This window comes from Euleptes europaea, chromosome 8 (assembly GCF_029931775.1).
Source record: "Euleptes europaea isolate rEulEur1 chromosome 8, rEulEur1.hap1, whole genome shotgun sequence".
Lineage (NCBI taxonomy): Eukaryota > Metazoa > Chordata > Lepidosauria > Squamata > Sphaerodactylidae > Euleptes > Euleptes europaea.
The window spans coordinates 31,347,382-31,364,530 of NC_079319.1; the positions used below are offsets into that span (position 1 = coordinate 31,347,382).

Sequence of the window (17,149 nt, forward strand, 5' to 3'; positions counted from 1 at the left end):
CACACTCCCAGGCTACAGTGATAACTGGCAACAGTGACTCAGAATCAAAACCTGTTGCGCCTTTCACCATCTCTCACTAGCAGTCTCCCAACCTATGCTCTCAGCGGCTAATTTGCCTGCCATCAGCTTATTTTCTTCCAACCAGTTTGGCCCTTGTCTAGGAAGCCAATAAACTCCTTCTTTAAACATAAAAAGAAAATAGTGATGCTAAGAAATCATAACTTATTTTAAGCATTTGTGCTCTTGCAGTAAAGTTATTCACACAAAGACACTATTTACACTTGTTGCTTTGTGAGTGTCTTGTTGGGACACTACTGGTCAGAATACTTATGGTACGTGGTGAGTGGATGGGTGGTGTTTGTGGGGAAAAACTCCCCCCCCATACAGTATTCCATTAAAATTGGGAAGAAGGATGGGAGGACTAATAATTAGGGTTGCCAACCTCCAGGTACTAGCTGGAGATCTCCTGCTATTACAACTAGTCTCCAGATAGAGATCAGTTCACCTGGAGAAAATAGCCGCTTTGGCAATTGGACTCTGTAGTATTGAAGACCCCACCCCAAACCCCACCCTCCTCAGGCTCTGCCCCAAAAATCTCCCACTGGTGGCGAATAGGGACCTGGCAACCCTACTAATAATGCAGTGGATACTGGCAATGTTTACTATGAAATGGAAGAGAGGTGGCATGTTTAAGCAGATAATATTTGGGTGGGAGAATGAGAAAGCAGTTTGAAATGAGTATTTGTAGAGGCAAACCAGGACTGAGTGATTGTCTGCAAGCCAAAATCTGATTTCACAAACTGATCACAGATAAAATAATCAGTACTTTCACCTGATGTGTGAACTGAGCCTACAACTCAAGCTGCCATAATAGAATACCTCCAGAAGATTCTACCACCAGAAGACTGATTGCTCTTCTATAACATTTTCAGGGACGGGTGCTTCTGAAATTGGGTGCTTCTGATAGCCTGAAATATTTTCCGACGGGGGTTCTGCTTGTAAGTGAATTAGAAATGCTTAAATTGATCTAAGACGAAGAAATATATTTGCCTGTTCACCTGTAGCTTGTGGATTCTAATATCAGGAGAACTACTTCCAAAGTTTTTAAATAAGCAAGATGCCATTTAAACAGCACATGATACTTGGCAACCCTTGTAGCCTCTGACTTATGATATATGGAAAGAGTAATTCCCATGCTATACAGTAAATGGTTATACTGAAATAGTACTCTTAATCAGTGCTAGGAGGCAAAATCAAAAGAAGGCCTTAGCCTCTATATCCTGTTTGCACTGGCCCTCCAGAGCAACTGGTTGGCTTGTGTGGGACACAGGATGTTGGACCAGATGGTCAACTGGTCTGCTCCAGCAGGGCTCTTCTTATTTATTTCCTGTTATTTTATTTAGGAAATTTTATGCTGCTTCTCCAGAGTCCTGCTTGAGGTAGCTTACAAGTAAAAATAATATTCTTATTTGTGAGAAGAGGATTTCATAGCTACTTGTTGGGGTTTCAGAATGAGATCCTGCCCTATAGTCAGCATTGAGTTCACTGATATAATCTGTACCAATTCAGATGATGCATTCCTTCTTAGGTGCACTTTTTACACATTATACTAAATGCCAGGATCGATTATAGCGCAGAACAGTTAGATGCTAGTTCTACTTGCAGAACAGTTAGACACTAGTATACTCCCTCCTTCAAGGCATTTTTCATTGTCAGAGCCTTAAAATTTGTTAAACATGGATCCTTGGTAAACAAACAGATGAAGCTGCCACTCTTTTAGTAAATCCCTTCTCTTGTCCCAATAGTAAGCAACTTATTATGCACAACTGTTGCATTGCATTTGATAGTTTGTGGAGAGTTGATCAGCCCAATTGAAATTTATTAGTGATCTTCTAAGAGACAAGCATCATTGGGAATGAGTAATGGAAGCTTCTTTTTTTTTTAGTTTGAAGACTCAGGCAATTTTGCACCTGTAGTATCTCCAGTAACTATACAACATGTCCGCTACGAGAAAACACTGGACTTTTTCCTGTCAACATTGGAAAGTAAGGCCAATATGACTGGCATAATGTGGTCTCACTGCAAAATGTTGCTCCCATGTCTAAATCCATGAGCAAAGACTTCCTGTACAATGACACTTCCAATGACCCAGAAGAATATGCAAGAGCAGTTCTGTTGACCCAAAAAGGCAAATTACTCAGTTGTTAGCTTCTCTCCACCAAGAAAACAAGGGCTAGGCTATCCCTGTTCAGCCCTTCTAGACAGCCTCATATGTAGAAAGCATCTCATAAATTGCATCTTCAGATAATTGCTACCAGGTTGCAAGCCTCATAACAGCCTCATGCACTCCGAAGGTAAAGGTAAAGGTCCCCTGTGCAAGCACCGGGTCATTCTTGACCCATGGGGTGATGTCACATCCTGACATTTTCTAGGTAGACTTTGTTTACGGGGTGGTTTGCCAGTGCCTTCCCCAGTCATCTTCCCTTTACCCCCAGCAAGCTGGGTACTCATTTTACCGACCTCGGAAGGATGGAAGGCTGAGTCAACCTTGAGCTGGCTACCTAAAACCAACTTCCGTTGAGATCGAACTCAGGTCGTGAGCAGAGTTTGGGACTGCAAGCTTACCACTCTGCGCCAGGGGGCTCTTATCACTGGAAAGAAGTGAACATTCTTTAGTTACCATAAGCTACCACACTAAGGGTGAATTCTAAATACAGTCTTCTGTATTCTCTCTGTTAGCTTATTTGTAACTCGAGTTATAGCACAATCCAGATTTATTGCTCAACAGAACAAGAACATTATTGAAAGAAGGGGTTGAGAGAGACTATAAAAGAGGAAGCTCCTATCAAAATGAACTGCATCTCAATTAAAGGAACTTTCACCAGGGCTTTATGGATGCCTTAATAGCACTTTGCATAAGAATTCAAAACCTACAGAGGATAAAAGAAACACCGTCAACAAATATCTTTCCCCACTTCTTCACAATCCCCATCAATAAGGCATTAACAGAATTAGTATTTGATAAATTACACCTAGCAATTGCCTTTTCTCTCCTGAGACATGTCCTTTGAGATCACATCAAGTATGAAGATGCCCTTGTTTCCCTTCCTTAATCTACTGATGCTACTGACATACTTTCAGGTTCCACTGGAAAATAGTAGAGGAAATAAATGGAAACATTTTCCAATGGCAAATGGACAAATCAAACGCCATGGTTTCCTTTCACTGTTTAGGGTGTCTCATCCCTACGTAACAACATTTCTTGGCCAAAGGGTAATGAGCTGCCACTCTTACAAACGTGTGCCACCTTCAACGTATATTCAGGGCACTCTTGTCAAACTGCACACATACATGATTGAGTATCCAATTTATTGGTAATATGCTAGATGTTACTGTAGTGCAGTCTGACATGACAGGTATAGAAGAGTTTCACTGACAGATATAGCAATAAGTGATGAGCACAAGCTCCGGCAAACGTTCCTACTGCATTTCACTGAACAGCACTGTGATAAATTAAAATTACCGTTGCGGCATCAGGCCTGAAAGAATAATCACTTTCAAGCACAAAAAACAGAACTCCGGAAACATTCTGGGCTCCCAGAAGAAATACTAGCCTAGGGAGCACCGAGTGCAGTGGAAAAGCACAGTATATTAAAAAATCATTAATTACTAGATGACAATGTCAGAGTTTAGAAAAATGGGTAAAATAATTTTCAAAGCAATAGGTGCAAGGGCTTTCTTTTTCTGTGGTTAGTTCAGTTTATTGGTCAACCCAAAAGTTTTTTATCAGTTTCTATGATTAATTAAAGGATTTTTATAATAGTTTCCTTGAAGCGATCCTATGATATACACAACGGTGACGACAGACATGGTTAGCTTATCATGGTGTGGCTACAACAGAATCATATGCCTAGAAAGTAGTTCACCTTACTATCATGGCTATATATTTAATTCCCCCCACCCAACATTCAAATTCTATGATAAATGATTCACATTTTACAACCAGGATAAAATATACTAATCAAGTAATTTAAAAACTTCTTTGACCAAACAAAAGAAATGCATCTGGACAATGAATTTATTGTTTTATCTTGAACTACTGCTTATCTCAGGCATTTTGATGGATCTACAGCACAGAAACGACTTCTTGGGTTAGATCCTTTGAACATATTAAGAAACAGCCTTGTTCTAGTGCAATAAGCCTTGTTCTGCTGGAGGAATGCCTGCTCCATTGGAGGAAGGTCTCCTCAGTAAGTGGAAGTACGTCATGTGGCCCAACCTCTAGTAATGGGAGTTTAAACCAATTAAAAATTAAATTTAATTAAATTATTTGATGTGGCAACAATGATACATATAGATAGTAGGTCACTGACTAACAGGAATCATACTTCGAAGTCTAAGTTGCTGCAGCAGTTATTTTCCTTCCTGGGTCACCATGGGAACATGGGTCCTAGACCAAGTATTCTCCTTGTGGTCCAATGTTACTGTGTGGAGTGTGCGTTAGGCATGGGTTAGTATGAATGTGGGCTCAAATCCACACTAAAATCCATAATTTGGCCCGAATCTGCACTAAGAATTTCAGGTCACTTTCACATGGGGATTTTGCCCTATGTGGACAGATTTGACGAGGAACTTTCACATGCTGTCATGCTCATTGTGAGCACAGTGTGTGAGGGTCCCTGATAGGATTTCAAACCTCCAGGTACTAGCTGGAGATCTCCTGCTATTACAAGTGATCTCCAGCCGATAGAGATCAGTTCACCTGGAGAAAATGGCTGCTTTGGCAATTGGACTCTATGGCATTGAAGTCCCTCCCCTCCCTCAACCCCGCCCTCCTTAGGCTGCGCCCCAAAAACCTTCCGCCGGTGGCGAAGAGGAACCTGGCAACCCTAGTCCCAGAGCTTTCTCCTTTAAGTTGGAAGAAAGGAAGGGGGGGTTTCCAGGCTGTGAGGGGCCTGGTGTGATCACTGGTGCATCAGCATTTCCGTGCTGACAAGAGGGGGCAGGGGCAGCCGTGAGTGGCCTGGGGATGAGGCATGCAGATGCTGTCCCCACCTGCCTCCACCCTGCTCACACCTGCTTCCCCAGCAGTGGGCTGATTCCTTCCTTCCACCACCTCTTAATGCTTATGCTTTTGGAGATGTTGACTTAGGTACTACAGCTGGCCAAACAAATGCCCCCCAGTCTGCAGTGACCCACCCAATGGTGGCGAGGTGCCTCTACAAGTTTCTTTCCAAGACTGAGATTTTCAGTATTTCAAAGTTTATTAAGAGGAATAATACAATTAGTAAACTAAAACAATACAAATAAAATCAAGCATTTGGTATGCATAACCAACACTGGAGCACCACTAAAAAGAGCTGGGTATTCCAAGCTCCCACACGATGTGCGACATACTCTACTTAAGAGAAGACCTAGTCTGACGGCTGAGATTGGGCAAGGTAAGCTTCTCCCCATTCTACACCAGTTAGTGTGTTAGTATTTTATCTACACAGAAAGTAAACCTAAAATATATCTGCTTCTACAGCTACCTTAGACATTACCAGCAGACACACCATTGCTTTAACACAGTCTATTGAATCAAGCTATCATAATAATTTCTCAGAACTGCCTACAGTGAACTATCCTATATCCTCTAAACTGCATGAAAGAGTTTCTTCTCACCTGTGATACACTTGCTTATTTTAGCTCTAGCACTTTCTGTTTTCTTCTAGCAAGAGCCCATTATCTTTTCTCATCAATACTGGGCTGTGAGACCCGTCATGCTTTTTTGAAATATATATATATAAATACTCTGCGCAGCAGGACAAGTTTATAGCTGATAAAATATTACCCAGGATATAAAATTTATCTTTCTATGAAACTTACACGGAACCAAAGAATTTTCTGAACATCAATTCGGTAGTAGCTTCTTTGTTCTATATATAAAAAGTAGATTTTATTCAGCTTTACCTGCTAGCTACCAAATGGCACCATCAGAAAGACAAACAGTTTGCCTTAAAGGGCTGCCAGCGCAATCGAATCTTGTTTAGACAAGTTTGCTGAAGCTTCCCTCTACAGAACAGAGGGAGCTTCAACAAACTTGTATCAGCAGAATGAGGCTGCAGGAAAAAAAAGTCAAGGATTCATATTATTTACTACACATACATAAATCTAGAAAATTAACAAACTGGTATCTGTTGGTACAACTGTGCTTTAACTTTCCCTAGACAATATAAAATGCACACTCTGCTGAATGGGGTAAGTAATTACCAACTAATGTCTTTTTGGTAGAAAAGAACAAGAGTTCAGGAGCACCTAAATGACTAACAAAATTTCTCTCAGGGTATGAGCTTTCAAGAGTCACAGCTCTTTTGGTGGCACTGAGGAAGAAAACGCAGGCGCCATTAAAAAGAGCTAAGTTCCCATGTGCTATTGAGTGATCATCTCATCAAAATCAGTTAACAGATAAATGTAAAACTCCCACCATGTAGACCTCGAAAGAGTTGTACCCTTCTGAGTTCATTGAAATCAATGGACTTAGAAGGGTGCAACTATGCTTAGGATTGCATTGCTGGTCTCCTTATACCCTTAATTACAGGCTTCCTTCGTTTCTGCCTGACAACCTGCAGCTTTTACCAAGGCAATTGGTATTATTTTTAGTGATCCTGACTCAGCCTTTCCACTTAACTTAGTGGATTTTATCTTTGATGCACCTGTGGAAGAGAGGTTGATGTGCAGTGAAAATGATCATGTCTTTGAATCGTGACTGCTTGCCAAGTGCTGTCTATTTATTTAAAATGATTTCTCTCCTTCCTTTACATGAACCTGGGCTCACAGCAGCTAACCATCAAGTCAGTAAAACAGTGGTAAAACATCCTATATGTGAAAAACATGCTACTGCTAAGATTGCAGGTAGTCAACCTTCAAAGGAAACCATAATCTTCCTCCCATTTTTCCTCAAATGATTTCGTGATTCCAGAATGGACTGCTAGGGCGTGGTCCTATTCCACTAAATTGTGTGTAGGAGGAACAGTGTAGAAGCTTTTTTAAAGCAATAAATAGGGTTGCCAACCTCCAGGTACTAGCTGGAGATCCCCTGCTATTACAACTGATCTCTAGCTGATAAAGATCAATTCCCCTGGAGAAAATGGTCTCTCCCCTCCCCAAACCCCACCCTCCTCAGGCTCTGCCCCAAAAACCTCCCTCTGGTGGCAAAGAGGGACCTGGCAACCCTAGCAATAAACCTTGGGTGGCCCTTATTCTAAAAGCTGCCTCCCCCATTCACTAGCAGACAGCCAACTTCTGCTAATACCACAACCATCTCAAAAAGAGATCCTGGGTTCTCAACCGCTTTCTGAGAGAAATCAGTTTATGCATTGCTGACATTTTGTTCTCCTGTACAGATTCCAATGCTGCTCAGAGTAAAAAGTCACTATGAGAGTTCTATAAACACAGTGTATAACCAACACTGGCCATTGATTTATGAGGCCAGTTTGAGCTTACATTGATTTTCTAGTCTTTAGAGTGTAACCCACTGACTCTCTCAAAAAGAACATTATAAAAGCCAGTTGTATTTGTGGTGATATCCCAAAAGTTGTTCTAAATGGAATTCAGTGCATGTTCGTGCCTTGTGGGAGTTGTGCATTATGGGTTGACACAGAAGGAAGTCAGCAGATCTGACTGAAAACTGCAGCCTTCAGAGTCAGGTGAACAGGCCTGGAGAGCCAGCGTGGTCTAGTGGTTAAGAGTGGTGGTTAGGAGCGGTGGACTCTAATCTGGAGAACTGGGTTTGATACCCCACTTCTCGACATGAGCGGCGGACTCTAATCTGTTGAACCGGGTTGGTTTCCTCACTCCTACACATGAAGCCAGCTGGGTAAACTTGGGCTAGTCGCAGCTCTCTTAGAGCTCTCTCAGCCCCACCTACCTCACAGCGTGTCTGTTGTGGGGAAGGGAAGGTGATTGTAAGCCAGTTTGATTCTTCTTTAAGTGGTAGAGAAAGTCGGCAATGGCATATAAAAACCAACTCTTCCTCTTCTTCTTCTACTTAAGTACCTTGATCAGAGTATCTCTGTGCTACGAAGGAACTCTTGCATGTTTGGGCAGTCCTAGTAATATAAAGGCAAATTGTTGATGCTGCCTCCAAAGAAAACACTGGGACAGTCCTTGAAAACCAAGGAGCTTCACACTGGCTACTCATTACTGCTCATGTGCCTGTGTGAAGTGGGTGGATAAGAAAGCCAGGATATAAGATTATACACTGCTCACAGAAAAACACAAGTAGATAAGTGGATAATGGATATACTGGACTCTCCAAGGAAGGCTTGTTTCAGGAACCCACACTTTCAAAAGGATGCTTAACTGGGACCACAGGGTCTTTTGGGCAGTTGCCCCGACCAAATTGTGAAATTTCTTCTACTGGGAGTTACGAATACTATCGTCATTACAAACCTTGTGGATTCAGTAGAAAAACCTCAAATAACTCAATTCTTTTGTAAGGCTTTTGAATAAAACTGATGATTCCTGGGGTTTTAGTTGCATAGGTTTTGTTGGATTACTGTTTTAACATTACTTCATTGTCTAAGATGTGCTGTTGCTTTTTAAAGGCACCCTGAGCATTTTATGGAAAACCAGCCTAGACCTTTTTTAACTAAACTAATTTGATGTGTTTATGGCTAGTAAAAAGTACAATGAAATCAGGAAACAACCTCTTGATTTTGAAATACAATTATCTACAAATAATTGGAAGGATGTACTGGGTTAGTACAAATGTAACAACAAACAGACTTAGCTCTCTGCCCATGTGTGATAAGACCTACACACTGAACAACACAATAATTGGAAACGGAGCTGTACCAGTTATATATAGCAGAGTAAGTTTTGAGAAAGAACTTCAAGCCAAAAGCTTCCTATAAATACCCAGTGGATTTTTTTTATCGCCTCAGAAATTTAATGAGCTCCAAAGGAAACTGAGGGTGATATTAAATCCTAAGTGCTGCTGAAAGCTATTAAGAGAACTAGAATGAAGGATTTTTAAAAAAGTATATCACTTAGCCAAAGATTCTTACTCACCCAACGGACAGGAAAGAAGGCTCCTTCGATTCAAGTCTGTTAAACAAAAAAAACACATCAAAATTCATAATGTGAAATGTATATAAATAACGTAAACAATGCACTCAGCCTAGAGGAGGGGTGTCGAACTCAATTGTTATGAGGACCAGATACGACATAAATGTCACTTGGGCTGGCCATGCCTCTCCAGCCCAGATTGAGAGTGGGAGGGGGTAGCTTGCCTTAGCTGGCTCATGGGCTGGATAAGAGCTCTGGATAAGGGGCCGGCTCCGGCTCCCGGTCCTTATGTTTGACACCCCTGGTCTGGAGGATGCTGGTTAGAGCCTTAGAGCTGGCCAAACACAATAGTGAGAGTGGGCATGCACAAAGACTAGGGTTGCCAGGTTCCTCTTCACCACCAGTGGGAGGTTTTTGAGGTGGAGCCTGATGAGGGCAGGGTTTGGGGAGGGAGGGACTTCAATGCCATAGAGTCCAATTGCCAAAGCAGCCACTTTCTTCAGGTGAACTGATCTCTATCGGCTAGAGATCAGTGGCAATAGCAGGAGATCTCCGCCACCATCTGGAGGCAACCCTAACAAAGACCACAAGCCTGGCAAAAAATCTCCACCAACAACACCATTTTCACTTCACATGAAATACACAAGAAGGTAAAATCTTTTCTTTGCATGTTCCATCTCTTCCAGGCTTTATATGAAGGCCCTCAAATCCTGGAAACATCACTGATGGGCCTCTATAAGAAGCCCCATCAGGCAAAAGGAGAACTTGACATTTTAATCCAACTTTAAAGGTTATAATCAAATTAAAAAAACTCAGACATTCTAATACAAGATACAATTGGGTAAGGGCATCTCTGAAAAACACTGCAATTAAAAATCTGTTTGAAATCTATTCTCAAGAAGGGATTCAATTTGCTCAAAATCAGGCTGCCCTCAGTTTGACCCTTTCTTAATATACTTGACTAAGTGGTTTTAGGTGATTTGTAGTGATACAGTAAATTACTTCAGAGCGTTTCAGGCGATAGAGGAAAGCAATTATTCATTGGCCTTTAATTTCAATTGCTCTTTAATTTAAATTAGCAACTCAGTTTAATATACTAAAATAAAGATGTAAAACTGCAACACTACATAAAACAGAATATACTTTGATTATGTTATTTTATTCACACATCATCGAATTGGCGTTGAGCACCCAAATTTATCAGGTTTCCTCATGAAGAATCTCAGATAGCTTTTGGTTTTTCTCCTGTTGGAAAAATATTACACATTGTATCACAGTTTCAGTGCCATTCTAACCACCCTTCTAAATCTTTCAGTGGACTTACAATGGGTATAATTCTGCTAAAGATGGAAGTTTTCCATTTCACTTGCTTAGCATAATGGGCAAAATTGTTCTAAAACAATCCACATGAGTATGCTACTGTCTTTACAGGAATCAATAGTATGAATCTTAGCCTGTTGTATTTGAAATCAATAAACATAAGAAGACTATAAACAACTACAGGCGTAGGAACTAGCTTTTTAAGGAAATTAGGATCCGATGACATGTAATGAAAAATACTAGGTTTCTTTGAGCATAGATTGTACATAACTAGATTAGAAACCAGAAGATGGAATTCCAGGGCTGGCTCTAACCAGCTTTTCTGTTAGTAACAATGGAGCCATCCACTTTGACAACTAAAGAGGCTGCGTACGAAAGCCACGTGGGATGGGGTCTGTACTAAGGAGGGCAATATAATTGGAGCAGTGGAGCCTGATCTGGAGAACCGGGTTTGATTCCCCACTCCTCCCCATGAGCAGCAGAGGCTAACCTGATGGACTGGATTTGTTTCCCCACTCCTCCACACAAAGCCAGCTGGGTGACCTTGGGCAAGTCACAGCTCTGTTAGAGCTCTCTCTGCCCCACCTACCTCACAGGGTGTCTGTTGTGGGGTGGGGAGGCGATTGTAAGCCGGTTTGAGTCTCCCTTAAGTGGTAGAGAAAGTCGGCATATAAAAACCAACTCTTCTTCTTCAGTTGGGTGAGATTGAGCAAAACAAAACAAACTGGCTGGATCCAACCCATACACTCCAAGGCTACCTCACATATTAAAACCCTGAATAACACATCTGTTCGGTAAGGAGGCATCTGGAGAACAAGTTTTGCCCTGAAGAGGCTGCATGCAAGGGATGGGGTATTTCTTTCTCTGCCCTACACTTTTACACACATTTATATTTCAACTCTTCTTTCCAAGCCACTTTCTCCCTAACTGGAGTTCCAGATTCTTGTGTGCAAGAGCTCCAAGCACCCACGCAGCTTATAGTTGCCCCTGTTTTATCCTATTTTCTATTACATAAAGGGTTTAACAGAGTTCAGCTTCCTAGCAATTTGTCTGAAGGGTTTCATTGAATCAGATCAATGTGGCTAAAGCGTTAAGATCAACTGATGATATAGGAAAATATATGTCCAGCTGTCATTCTTAAGTACCACTCTTCTGACTACATCAATAATTATTTGGATGAAGCTGATGCTGACTGACTTTTTTTTTATACCCTGCATCAAGGTATGAATAGCAAAGTCATTATGTATCCACAAGCTGTAAAGAGCTCATCCAGGTTTGCTCGGCAAAATGGTGTTGACTGCTCTAATACAAAGAATCCAGGCTACTTTATTACATGTCTGTTTGTAATCAAAAGCAGTTGGCTGCCTCTCTAACACCCCTCCCCAGAGATTTCATCTTCTTACTCCTAGTTCCTCGGCTAACATTTACAAGCAACTCAGCTGATTATGCATTGTGCTGACAAAATGCAATTCATGTTTATCAAGCAATTTCTTGTAATACCCTCCATTTTGGGAGGACAGTGACTGAATACTGAACATATTTGAACAGCAGTGCATATTTCAGGAATATTTGTAATCAGAATCATAAGAATAATGGCAAGGATCCAAAGAGCTATTTAGGGTTTGCACTAACCCTGTGGAATCTCTGATCTTATTTACTTTGAAGAGCAGACCTTAAAGCCACGGTGCAAACTCCTTTTGAAATCACCTGACAGCAGAGGGGTACCGTTCCAGGAAGACAATTCTAAAGCCTCATTGGGCTCACCACACTAGTTTCATGAACGTTTACATTACATTAAATTATTCTGCACGTATTCCCACCACCACCAATTAATATGCTGAGCACTTTTATTCAGTGTTCTTTTCCTTGAAATCGTGATGCCAACTCAGAAGAAATTAAATAGGTAGGTGAAATTGTTATCAATCATAGTTTAATGCTATCAACTACTTCTTTTAAAACTCAAAACTCAAACCAAATGCTTTGGCAAGGCAAAACACCCAGAAAGAATACAGCTTTGATCTAACATCTGCAGGATTAAATGTTGGTAGAAGCTCACTGAACTCAAAAGAGCTTCCTTGGAAATAGTGCAGTCTAAAGGCAGACAGGTACATTTATAGGTATTAAACTTTGCCTTTAATCCACAGTAGTTTTGATGAGATTAAATATGCCTTTATATACCGTGGATTTTATAAAAGAGATTTTTTAATGCAGCTTGCAATTACAACTGTTGAGAATTCACTGGGTTCTGATGTAAATGGCATTCCAGTAGCAGAAGCTATATTCTCTTATTAATATGAGTTGGATCCTGCCTAAACATTTCCATCTGCATAAGCGGAAGCAATGTTTGCTGATTCCCCCTGTAGCAACTAACCTCCGACTCCCCCAGTCTATTTCTGAAGGGCCCCCTGTCCAAATGCATTGTGGGTGGGGGGTGGATTTGGTTTGCAGCTTCTAAGGATGGAAATCCTTAGAATCATAGAGTTAGAAGGGACCTCCGGGGTCATCTAGTCCAACCCCCTGTACAATGCAGGAAAGTCACAACTACCTCTCCCTACACACTCGCAGTGACCCCTGCTTCATGCCCAGAAGATGGCAAAAAACCCTCCAGGATCCCTGGCCAATCTGGCCCAAGGAAAGTTGTTTCCTAGCCCCAAAGTGGTGATTGATAGGCATTTCCCTGGGCATATAAGAAAGGGCCACGAAAGCCAAGCACTGATGCAACCCTTCCTGCTCTCCCTCTCATGCTCTGCCCAAGTTCACAGAATCAGCACTGCTGTCAGATGGCCATCTAGCCTCTGCTTAGAAACCTCCAAAGAAGGAGAGCCCGCCACCTCCCGAGGAAGCCTGTTCCACTGAGGTACCGCTCTAACTGTCAGGAGCTAACTGTTTGCAGCTTCCAAGGATGGAAATCCTTCCATCCATTAAAATTTTAGGTAAGACCCAAACTCTTTATCTGGCCTGCACAAGCTGACCAATAGGTCAGAAAACATGATACTAGCCTGTGAAGAGAGAAGATGGAGAGAGAACCTATCCTCTGTCTTCATCACTGCAGCACAGCTAGTGGTGTAGAAAACACAACAGCTGCTCCATCACTGGCAATGAAATGGAGGTTGTGTCTGGTTCTAATATAAGACTCCCTCTGTTAATATTTTTTGGTCAGCTCTAGTGAGTCACTAACCTCTTCTCTCCTAAACATACAGACTATCATACTCCATTTGTGATATCACACAGAACTCGTTTGTATATTTCCGAAACAGAACTCTGAAGCAGTTGGAAGTGAATAATGATGTTCACTAGAGAGAGAAAATTCTAAAGAGATAATCAAATCTCAAATTTCTCTTCTGCCAAAGGGCCCTTTTGTTATTCCCTCTCTGCCAGCAGCAACAGCTTCGCAACTGAATTTCAGGCTTCAGGATAATTAGGGCGCATTTCTTTTATGTGGGTTCCGGTGTTTAATTATAAGAGCAGAATCCTGTCCTCAGAGCCACCCCATTCATTGGCATGCATGACTTCCTCTTGCACTGCATCGTTCAAGGCTTCCGAATGTAGGCCTTTAAAAAACTTCTCAATGCGTTTCTAAAACCGATGGCTTTGGTTGGCTTCACGGGCCCTTGTAATCTTCATATTTTGTAAGAACCGAGGGCAGAGCTACCCTATTAATGCAGTTGTGCTATATGGCTGCTTCCACACGGGACGAGAAAAGCTGTGGCAGAAGCAGTGAGTGAGGTGGAGACACGTGGGGATGATGTCTTCAAGCCCTGTCCCCTTGCAACACTCACTGTGTTCCCACCCCACCCCTGCAGAAGCACCGATGGCTGGTGAGCATGCTGCCCCCCTCGCAGCTCAGCACCCCCTGCTCCCTGTTCCAGAGCTCAGGTGTGGTGTGCAAAGCATTGCAGCTCACCTGGGTGGAGGGCAAGCCTACTAGAGGTCTTAAAAATGGGGAATGCAGACCTTTCTTCTGCCATTTTAGATGTGATGCTGCAGGGATAGTATCCATAAGGACACTCTGCCTGTAGTTACTCCATACTTTCCTTTTGGGCTGGAACTAAGGAGGTGGTTCTTTTGCATGTATGAGCATGATGTAGGGTTGTCAACCTCCAGGTGGTGGCAGGAGATCACCCGCTATTACAACTGATTGATCTCCAGACGATAGAGATCAGTTCACCTGGAGAAAATGGCCGCTTTGGCAATTGGACTCTATGGCATTGAAGTCCCTCCCCTCCCCAAACCCTGACCTGCTCAGGCTCCACCCCAAAAACCTCCCACCAGTGACAAAGGGGGACCTGGCAACTCTATTGCCAGGGCATGATGCCATGTGGAAGTTTCCTCCAAAAGCAGGGGCATCCAGCTGGCCACACAAGGCAAAATCCCCATGTTGTGGCAATTAGTATCACACATATAGGTCTTGTATGCATGGCTGTTTCACTTACCGTCACCCCTCTGATGACTTTGGGTCTTTGTGTTGATTATGCATGCCCTTTTTGACTGTCAGAGGTCGCCTCGCTCTCTCCCTGTCTTTCCCTGCATTTTCAGAGACTTGTTTTATCTCAGATTTGAAAACACAGACAAAATGCGGGGAAAGGAAGGGGGAGAGCGAGGTGACCTCTGACGGTTGGAAACGGCATGCATAATCAACACAAAGACCAGAAGTTGTCAGAAGGGTGATGGCAAGTGAAACAACCATGCATAAAAGACCATATATAAAAAAGAATTCTAGTAGAGTGCAAAAGCATTGTTTATGGATGAGTAATCTGAAGAAAATGGATAGGTTTCAGCCAGTTTATGAAGATTTAGTACAATATAAAAAAATAATTGATGTGCAAGGTAAATTGTTCAGCGATATCTGTTCCTTTTTAAACATAAAACTCTTTTTCCTTATCCCTGAATAAGACTACAATACATATGCACAGTTACAAAACCAGAAAATGATTAACCATGTAAGCTAGGCATTCTGCACTGAGATCAACTATAGATAAATGCTATTTATTAAAAAACATTTCTATGCCGCTTTTCCACCCAATTTATGGTCTTCAAGGTGGGAACATGTGACTTACTGCAAGCAATGCCAATAATTATTTCAAGATTATGGAATGGAAATTTGCAGTTTTTATGAATCCCTTTTATTTGATTTCCATTCAGATGGGCCAGAACGTACTGGCTTCAGGTGGGATTCCCAACACTGTCTAAGCATATGCTGGGAGGTTTGGGGAAGGGTGCCTGATGAGGTTGGAGTTTGGGGAGGATATGTTGTCCCTTCCGGGTGATGCTCTAGGAATTTCCCCTAACTTCTATGGTAAAGACAACAGAGACTAGGGGAAATTCTTAGACTGTTAACTATGAATGCCATTTTTAATTCTGTTTTTCAAAGGTAGAATACTGGGGCTTAGGAACTCCCTGGTGAGCGCAGGCAATTGGGAAGGCTGGCTTCAGGGGAAATGTTTCTTAAGACCAAACAATGGCACTGGGGCAAGGAGAGATCCACATATATTTATTCTTGTGTCTTTCATGGGCATGGTGGTGTGCTCCTTTTTTAAAAACAGAAAACTCCTGTTTTTAACCCTCCCCGCTCCTCTGCCTTACCTTGCTTTGCCCAGTTGTTTGAAGCATTTTTCTCCCATCCTGGAAGAAAACACCAAAAGTCAGCTGGCCTGAGAAAAAAATGCTTGAAACAGTATCAAAGCAAGCTAAGGAGGAAGAGGGGGGGGGGAGGCCTTAGTTCCCCTTACCCACATGCTCTTTTTTTGTCTCTCACCCTCCTCCCAGACAAATGGGCAGACATAGGGACAAATATACATGGCCCCCAGTTTCTGGCAGGAAAAGGAGAAATGGGTTGAATATAAGGATTAGACTGAGGAGCTGTAGCTTCTCAGAAATTGTCCAATAGAGTTGCCGCCATTTTTTTTCCAGGCAAGGCTCCTGTGACCAGGCACACAGGACAGACAGACATTCTGCAGTGAAGTTTTCACCATTATCAGGGAACAGAACCTAAGGAAAAACACCCCTTTATTAGGAACTGTGAATCACCATACCTGTAGAGAGCAGAAATTGGCCGCTTGTTTCCTGGCTTTGGTCTGTATGGTTTTGGTTCTCCTGCCATGTTGATGTCTGGAAGAAAACATATAGCATGCTTATATTAAAACGAAGCCCTCAAATAAACGTCTCACACACAGAATAATAATCTGTGAAAAGAAATGAAACAAATCAGAGGGAGGGACAATTCATCAACCTGCAGTCTGCTCCTCACTGTGACAGAGCCACCCTTCCATATTCCACCAGTTTTCCAGCTCATAGCTGTTTCCCGGTCCTGTTCATCCATTCATGAGATACTCACTTCACTTCCATGCTTCCATGCTGTCATTGTGAGACTCCCCTTAGAGCCTTTGCATCTGGTAGGCCTGGTTCCTCTGCCACCTCCACAAAGCTTTGTTCAAAACTCTTTTATTTATACAGTTTTTCGTCAGTTGCTGCTCAAGCCCAGTCACCATCATTAAGCTAGATAAATGTGCAGTCATCTTTCACCACAATTCTGATGTCAGTCCTTGGGCTTTCCCCGCCTCTCCATTATCTTAAAGCAAAGGTCCCCAGCATGGTGCCCATGGATTCCATAGCGCCCATCGAAACCTTTTCTGGCACTAGGGTTGCCAACCTCTAGGGTGGTGGCTGGCGATCCCCTGCTATTGCCACTGATCTCCAGCCGATAGAGAAAATGGCCGCTTTGGCAATTGGACTCTATGGCATTGAAGTCCCTCCCCTCCCCAAACCCCGCCTTCCTCAG

General features: G+C 42.4%; 1 protein-coding gene across 7 annotated transcripts in view; it reads right to left on the reverse strand.

Moving 5' to 3' along the window:
- Positions 1 to 17,149, reverse strand: part of RALYL (RALY RNA binding protein like) — a 313,989-nt gene that overhangs the window by 37,098 nt on the left and 259,742 nt on the right. For 5 of the 7 annotated variants that reach the window (XM_056854029.1, XM_056854025.1, XM_056854027.1 and 2 more), the window contains 3 exons: positions 16,404 to 16,479; positions 15,955 to 15,993; positions 9,055 to 9,090 (listed from right to left, as the gene is read on the reverse strand). In XM_056854029.1, the coding sequence (XP_056710007.1) occupies positions 9,055 to 9,090; positions 15,955 to 15,993; positions 16,404 to 16,479 (151 nt within the window). The remainder of the gene's footprint in view (positions 1 to 9,054; positions 9,091 to 15,954; positions 15,994 to 16,403; positions 16,480 to 17,149) is intronic. The other 2 variants (XM_056854028.1, XM_056854031.1) reach the window with 1 other exon arrangement.